The sequence below is a fragment of the Vigna unguiculata genome, chromosome 10 (genome assembly GCF_037176805.1).
Source record: "Vigna unguiculata cultivar grain cowpea cultivar isolate G323 ecotype 2 chromosome 10, ASM3717680v1, whole genome shotgun sequence".
In the NCBI taxonomy this organism is placed as follows: Eukaryota; Viridiplantae; Streptophyta; class Magnoliopsida; order Fabales; family Fabaceae; genus Vigna; species Vigna unguiculata.
Genome location: NC_140801.1, coordinates 37,852,968 through 37,861,393, shown reverse-complemented (window position 1 = coordinate 37,861,393; position 8,426 = coordinate 37,852,968). Strand labels below are relative to the sequence as shown.

General features: G+C 39.3%; 1 protein-coding gene across 2 annotated transcripts; it reads left to right on the top strand.

The window, feature by feature from the left end:
* The first annotated feature begins 3,462 nt into the window (after positions 1-3,462).
* Positions 3,463-7,953, top strand: LOC114165446 (putative disease resistance RPP13-like protein 1). Of its 2 annotated transcripts, none has more exons than XM_085667637.1 (2): positions 3,463-7,476; positions 7,694-7,953. In XM_085667637.1, the coding sequence occupies exon 1, from the start codon at positions 3,722-3,724 to the stop codon at positions 7,454-7,456; it is 3,735 nt and encodes a 1,244-aa protein (XP_085523763.1). In that variant the 5' UTR covers positions 3,463-3,721; the 3' UTR covers positions 7,457-7,476; positions 7,694-7,953. The 2 variants fall into 2 exon arrangements, with proteins under 2 accessions (XP_085523763.1, XP_085523762.1); XM_085667636.1 differs by having other exon boundaries at positions 3,464-7,476; positions 7,686-7,953.
* The last annotated feature ends 473 nt before the right edge of the window (positions 7,954-8,426 follow it).

Genomic DNA, 8,426 nt, shown 5'->3' with positions numbered 1-8,426 from the left:
GCGGCAATACTTGGTCATATTAGCGTTAGGAGGAGTGGTTGTCTTGCGTGGTGGAGGGATGAGGTTAGCTTATAGGACCTCATCAAGGATGCGGGATCGGGCTACAATAAGAGGGGCATATTTGGTGAAGCGGGGTTGGCGAGGTTCGCGTGGGCGGGTATCAGGGTGGGGAGGTTGTGGGGTGGGGTTGGCGGTGGTGGCTGCATAGTCATTGCAGAATTTGGTATGGAGGGTATGCATTTCCTCCATGCGGACATAGTCGGTCGCGCGCAATTTGAGTTCGTGCATGGAGGCAGGTGGGTGGAGGTAGACGTTGTTGGCGAAGTGGCCGGGTTGTAAAGTGAGTGCCATGCATTGGAGGATCATTTCTTGGTTGAGGTGTGGGGTGCGAAGAGCTGCCTTACTGAAGCGATCTATGAACGCTCTGAGTGGTTCGCCTTGTTATTGTCTAATGCCCAAGAGGGAGATTGTGGTAGTTTGATGTGGGCGGTTGCCAGCGAAATGGGTGGAGAACATATGGGAGAGAGTGTCAAAGCTGTCGACGGAGTAGGGTGGAAGAGTTGTGAACCATTATAGAGGAGGGCCCTTGAGGGTGGTGGGGAAAGCTTTACAGAAGACCGCGTCTTGGGACGTGTACAGGGCGACATGGTTGATGTAGACTTTGAGGTGTTCATCAGGGTCAGTTTCACCGGTATAGCGGTCCAGTGTGAAGGGTTTCCACTGGGCAGGAAGAGGGGTGTTGGTGATAAAGTCGGTGAAGGGGTGACGACGTCTGGGCTGGTGAGGTGGGAGCAGATGAGGTGGGATGGTATGATTGATCATAGCGGGGACGGTGGAGGTAAAGTTGTGAGGGGGGATGTGGGTTTTGGAAGGTATTGTGGTTTGTAGGGTGGAACATGTGTAGTGTGTAGGGTGGTGGGTATGTTGTAGGGGATCTGGGTGGTGGGGAGGGTAGCAGCAGGGGTAGGGGCTGCAGTATGTCCTGCTTGAGTGTATGGGAAGTGAGTGGGATAGGTGGAGGGAATAGGTGTTTGTTGGGTGGTAGTGAAGGTGTGAGGGGTGGGGTTGTATTCGCTTTCCTCTTCTGTGTGGTGGAAGGCTGGGGACCTTGCAGCCTCAGACGCCTCCTTGGCCTTTCCCTTCAAGGTGGGATCAGCTTTGATCTTTCGCCTAAGGCGAGAGTTCTCTTGCCGTAACGCCTCCATCTCATCAGTGCTGCGTTTCTTCAGATTTGCTAGTTCTTGTTGCATCTTCGTCTGGCCGTCCAGGATGGCGGCTAGGTCATGGGTGATGCCAGCTGGTCCTGAGGGACCAGCATCCGCCTGCTTGTTCACTCCAGCTCTACTGTGGGTGGAAACCATCTTCGGAGAAAAAGGGTACTAAGGTGTTCATCTCGTGCCCCACGGTGGGTGCCAATTGTTCCTGCAGAGAACAAACAAGATAAGTTAGGCACAAGCGTCACCTTACCCATGTAGTCCGCCATCTCCTCAGTTGGCCTCTTCCTGGTTGATACATGTCGGCTTGGACCTAGGAGGGGTTACCTGTAGAAGGGACTCTGAAGCTCAAGTGAGTCAAAGCTCTCAAAAGGTCAAATCAGATGATTAATGGAGTAATGAATGCGTACCTTTAATTACTAGGGTCCACGTGAATTTATAGAGTATTAATCATGTTTGGTTATGCCATGGGTCGGGCTCTGGCTTGGGCTTTAGTTTGGGCTGTAAGTGGGCCTGGGCCTAGGCCATGCCCTTAGGAGGACCCATTGAACACTAGGGGGGCTTTAATTTCACTAAGTATATTGGAGTAGTCGGCCTAGGCCGACTACTTTCCTTTGCGGTTTATGTTGGTCATGTGTTGTCTTGTACAGGTTGTTCCTTTAGACGTTTAGGTTATCGGTTTAGGCTGGTAAGGCTTAGGCCAACTCAGCCTAGGATGACTACTTGACTTCTTTGGCATATATGTATTATTTTATTACTATTTGGTCGAGTTGGCTAGGTGTGGTACATCAGTCCCCCAGCCTTGGCCGATATGGGTGTCGATCAAGGGTGATATGTGTTGGTGTGTTAGCGGGATCAGCTGGGTGTGGTACATAAAACTTTTTCACTTCAATTAGCGAGAGATTAGTGACTAATTAGCTATGGAATAGCGAGAGATTATATCTCTCTATAATTAGCTACCTGAATTTAGCTAGACAACTTTCCCTAGTAATTTTGTAGTTAATTTGTCGCAAAACATTTGAGCTATGTATTAGTTACGAAATTTTTCGTTGCTAATTTGTAACTCTTTTGTAGTGGTTGAGTTGAACACATTTATCTTGAGTATCGAGATGAATTTACCCAGACTGAAGGTTGACACGAGCCAACTCAAACTTAATTGTGAAAATATTATAATTAGTAAAAAAATTTAGTAAAGAGACTTTAATATAAAATTTCAAAGAGTGATATAATGATTAGTTAAATCAATATTTGAGAAAAGAAAATTATATATATAATCAATTGTTTTTAGTTTAAATATATTTAATTTTATTGTGTTTGCTTTTAGATTTAAAATTTACTCTAAATTAAAGCGGTGATTATTATGATTGAAATTATTCTGCAAATAAATTAGGTTGAAAGAACAAGACATTATAGAATAAAAACAAAGTTTACCATTCAGGAAAAAAAAAATCTGTAATATATAGATATATAAATACAATCGAATATGATTTCAAATATGAATAAGAGTATTTAGTCTGGAATCAGATGTGTCGTATTTAGCAGAAAACTTTATGAATGAATGATACATGAATGCTTTTGAGAAATTGATTGTTATGCTATGGTTATTTAAATATATATTTGATTCAATAGTTTAATTTCAATGTCAAATTTTAGTTTTCAATTTGCTTCATAAAAAGGAAATATAACCTCTTTATTCCAATTTGCAGGAAATTTCGTCTTCTTACAGCTAAATTAAACCCTTGATATTAAGTGCTATAATTAATGAACCAAAAATCAAATACTGGTCCCTAAGAATATAAAACCAGTACAAGTCATAATGTAGTAAAATAAATTTCTCTGTATTCGAATTTAACTTCTGATTTATTAAGTCTACAAAGAGCCGTCCACCCAATATTATGTCGAAAGAGCACGATGCATATAACTGTTGCAAACCGCTTTAATTTGTTATATCACGGCTACATATTTTGTGTCATTAACACCAGTTGGGTAAGCTCAACTACAAATAATTTCACTCTGTTTCATAATTAATTTCATAGACACTGCAAAACCGAAAAAGTAAACATATTGAATGTCTTTAATTAACCAAAATACACTTATACAGTCTCTGAAATATTTAGATGAGATCAACACTAAAAGAAAGAAAAACAGGTATTTCATTTTACGGTCCTCAATCTCAACCATTGAATTTTTCATTAATATATCCATGCTGAACTCAGATGGTAGGTACATTCTCTGAGAGATTCCATGTTCAAAAAGCATCGAAACAGGAATATTCTCTTTTAAAAAACGACACCCAGCACAACTAAACTTTTCAGGTAGGCATTTTCAATCTCTACCGTCGAATTTTTAACTAATATATCATATATCGCAGAGCTACGCAACTTAAAGTGAAGAGAGTTGACTTAAATTCTTCACCTTTCTGATCTCATCGGTCAAGAACCAACCCAGTTTACTGCAACCAATTCCTTTCCTTTCTGAGAAATAGTCACTTGTTTGCTGTTGAAATCATGGCACTAGCTGTGGTAGGTGGTGCACTCCTTTCTGCTTTCATTGACGTTCTTTTCGACAGACTAGCTTCCCCTGAGTTTGTCAACTTCATCCGTGGAAAGAAGCCTGACAAATTGCTTCAAAAGATGAAGAGCCAGCTGCTAGTGGTTAAAGTTGTGCTTGCTGATGCTGAGAAGAGACAAATCACCGACTCCAATGTCAAAGAGTGGCTCGATCTTCTCAATGAAGTTGTCTATGAGGTTGACGACTTGCTTGATGAAGTTTCTACTAAAGCTGCTACTAAAAAGGAGGTAAGCAATCCCTTTTCTCACCTTTTCAAACGGAACAAAGTTGTTAGTATCAGTAAGTTGGAAGACATAGTGGGAAGATTAGATGAAATTTTAAAACAAAAGGAGAGTCTTGATTTGAGAGAGATTCCAGTAGAGAACAACCAGTCATGGAAGGCTCAGACAACCTCTTTGGAAGATCGGTATGAGATATACGGTAGGGATGAAGACAGAGAGACCATTATGAAGTTAGTGTTAGAGGATAGCAGTGATGGTGAAGAAGTGTCTGTGATACCTATAGTTGGCATGGGTGGGGTTGGAAAAACGACCTTGACCCGATCTGTGTACAACGATGGCAACTTGAATCAGATATTTGAATTGAAGGCATGGGTGTGTGTTTCTGATATATTTGATATTGTGAAGGTGACAAAAACTATGATAGAGGAAATTACTCAAAAGCCTTGTAAATTGAGTGATCTAAACTCAATTCAACTTGACTTGTTGGACAAACTGAAAGGTAAGAAATTCTTGATTGTCTTGGATGATGTTTGGATCGAGGATTGTGAAAGCTGGAGTAGTCTTACAAAACCATTTATAAGAGGGATTAAGGGAAGCAAAGTTCTCATGACAACCCGCAATGAAAGTGTAGCCGCTGTAGTCCCTTTTCATACTGTCAAAGTATATCATCTAAGCAAACTGTCAAATGAAGATTGTTGGTCAGTGTTTGCAAGCCATGCATTTCCTCTTTCAGAAGGCAGTGAGAATAGGGGAGCTCTAGAAAATATCGGAAAGGAGATTGTTAAAAAGTGTAATGGGCTGCCATTAGCTGCACAGTCACTTGGAGGAATGTTGAGAAGAAAGCACGATATTAGGGATTGGAATAATATACTTGAAAGTGACATTTGGGAACTTTCTGAAAGTCGGTGTAAAATCATTCCAGCACTCAGGATTAGTTATAATTATCTTCCTTCACATTTAAAACGGTGTTTTGTGTATTGCTCACTGTACCCCAAGGATTACGAATTTCATAAAGATGAACTGATACGGCTGTGGATGGCTGAAGATCTTCTAAAAGCAACGAAGAAAGGAAAGACTTTGGAAGAAGTTGGACACGAGTATTTTGACGATTTGGTTTCGAGATCGTTTTTTCAATGTTCAAGTCGTCGAAATTGGGGTAGTTATTTTGTAATGCACGATCTCATGCATGATCTAGCAACATTCCTCGGCAGGGAATTCTATTTCCGAGCGGATGAACTTGGAAAAGAAACCAAAATTGATAGAAAGACTCGCCATTTGTCTTTTAAGAGATTTAGTGATTCGGTCTTAGATACTGAAGTTCTTGATAAGGTAAAATTTTCGAGAACTTTCTTGCCGATCAATTTTAAAGATTCTCCTTTCAACAATGAAAAGGCAACACGTATTATAGTGTCGCTCAAGTACTTGAGAGTCTTATCATTTTCCTACTTCCAAAGTCAGCTTGCTCTGCCTGATTCAATAGGTGAATTGATCCATTTGCGTTATTTAAATCTCTCTGGTACAAGTATAGCAACGTTGCCGGATTCATTGTGTAATCTGAACAACCTGCAGACTTTGATATTGTCTTCTTGCTTTCATTTGACTAAGTTGCCTAGTGCCATGCAAAATCTTGTCAACTTGCGTCATCTTGAAATCTTTGGTACTCCCATAAAAGAGATGCCTAAAAAAATGGGGAAACTAAATCAATTACAGAAATTGGATATCTACATTGTGGGCAAGCATGTAGAGAATAACATCAAAGAACTGGGAGGACTTCCAAATCTCCATGGTTGGTTACGTATTAAGAACTTGGAGAATATTACTAAAGGTGATGAAGCACTAGAGGCAAGGATAATGGAAAAGAAGCACATTAACGATTTATCCTTGGAATGGTCTATTAATGACAACAATAACACCGACTTCCAAGTTGAATTAGATGTACTCAGCAACTTACAACCTCACCAAGACCTTGAATGGCTTTCAATAATCGGTTATAAAGGAAAAAAATTTCCAGAATGGATAGGAAACTTTTCCTACCAAAATATGACATATCTGTCTTTAAGAGATTGTAAAAACTGTTGCAAGCTGCCTTCACTTGGGCAACTACCGTCTCTGAAGAAGCTCGAAATTTCAGGCATGAACTCACTGAAGACTATTGATGAAGGATTTTATAAGAAGGAAGATTGTTCGTCTGTGATTCCCTTTCCCTCCCTTGAATTTCTATACATTCATGATATGCCTTGTTGGGAGGAATGGAGTGGGTTTGATTCAAAAGCTTTTCCCGTGCTTGAGGATCTTTATATATGTAATTGTCCCAAACTAAAGAGAGATTTACCGAATCACCTTCCTGCTTTGGAAAAACTCAGGATTAGAAATTGCGAGCTTCTTCTCTCTTCTGTTCCATGGGCTCCTACCCTTCAATTATTAGAGATACTTGAAAGCAACAAATTAGCATTTGATGTGTTTCCTCTTTTGGTAGAACGTATAGAGATAAAAGGAAGGCCAATGGTGGAGTCTGTGATGGAGGCCATCACTAACATTCATCTTACTTGCCTCCGTACTTTGACACTTACGGATTGTTCCTCAGCCATATCATTTCCAGGTGATCGTCTTCCTGCATCGCTAAAAAACCTGCAAATCAGTGGTTTAAAGAAACTGAAATTCCCAATGCAACAAAAACATGAATTATTGGAATCACTAAGAATGAATAATAGTTGCGATTCACTGACGTCTCTCCCATTGGCAACCTTTCCAAATCTCATGCGTCTGCAAATCAAAAACTGTGAATATATGGAATCACTTTCTGTCTTAGCGTCAGAGTCGTTCAAGAGTCTAAGTTCTTTCGAGATAAGCGGTTGCCCCAACTTTGTATCATTCCCGGGAGAAGGATTGTGTGCGCCCAATTTGACTCGGTTCAGTGTTTATGATTGTGAGAAGTTGAAGTCATTGCCCTATGAGATGAGAACTCTTCTCCCAAAGCTGGAATATCTTAACATATCCAACTGCCAACAAATTGAGTGGTTTCCTGGAGGAGGTATGCCACCTAACTTGAGAACACTTGATCTCAGGAATTGTGAAAAACTACTGAGCGGCCTAGAATGGATGGACATGGTTACCTCTCTCAATGTCCATGGTCCATGTGATGCCATTAATTCCTTCCCAAAGGAGGGATTGTTGCCTCCCTCCCTTACATCTCTGTCTCTAATTGATTTGTCAAGTCTGAAGACGTTGGAGTGCAAAGGCCTTCTCCATCTCTCATCACTACAAGAATTGCAAATTAAAAATTGTAAAAAGCTTGAGAATATTGCTGGAGAAAGATTGCCTGTCTCTCTAATTAAATTAAGCATACAGGGATGTCCTTTGCTGCAAAAATTGTGCCACGGAAAGGACCGTCAAATTTGGCCTAAAATCTGCCATGTCCGTGGGATAAAGATTGACGGTAGATGGATTTAGTGAGGAAGGATGATGAGCAGGTATCTTTCATTTCATTTCTCACCCTTTCACATTTAACGAGTCTTAAATTACTTATTTGTTCCATTTGATACTTGACTGGAATTGCAGGTGCATAAAAACCTAGCATTTTGTATATATTTTGTACAACACTGAAAATGCTGAATATTCTTTCACTATTAGCTATTTCAAATTCTCTACTAGACATATCTAAAGTTTTGTTTTTCTCAAGAATTGTAGATGAAGCTGGGAGAAGAGCTGAGACAAGAGGAGATGGAGCAATGAAAAATAGAAGAGAATATAAGACTGATCCATGCTAGTTTTATGAGCATGAGACAGTAAGCCAATGATGGTTGGGATAGATTATAGTTATGAATTTGACAGGAATTAATTATCCCAATGTTGCCGCTCCTATTAATTACTATTACAATCATTATTATTTGAAGTTTTATATTTTTATGAATATTGTCGGTGGAGGAGATGAAATTTTCATGTTTTAATTTGTTGTTGTACTTCAAGACACAGTTTTTTTGCCCATTTTTTTTTCTATTTTCCTTACCTTAGTCCGGAGTATGATATCTTTATCATTCTGTGCAATTTGCCATCCCATCTAAAAGCGCGGAAGAAATCGTTTTTTGTCGAAATTCTTTAAAAATTAAGAGGCGAATTACATGCAACCGTCATAATTTTTTTTTTTTTAATTTAATTCAATTTAACAATAGAGAATATGTGATTAGCAGTATTACAATGTATAATAATGAAATACTGAATACATTAATCTTATTCCTGTACTTGAATTGTATTCATGGATAACTATATCATTGGTAATACTACTTCTATGAATTATAATTTCCGATTCTGAGTTTAATGTTTAGTTTTATTCGATGATTATACTGAATTAAGAAATGAATATTACAGTAAACAAAACATTAGTGAAAGATGCATGTGCCTGTATAGAATGGTGGATATAAAA

Excerpts from the sequence above, each read along its gene's own strand:
- LOC114165446 (XM_085667637.1), top strand. The coding sequence starts at position 3,722 with ATGGCACTAGCTGTGGTAGGTGGTGCACTCCTTTCTGCTTTCATTGAC.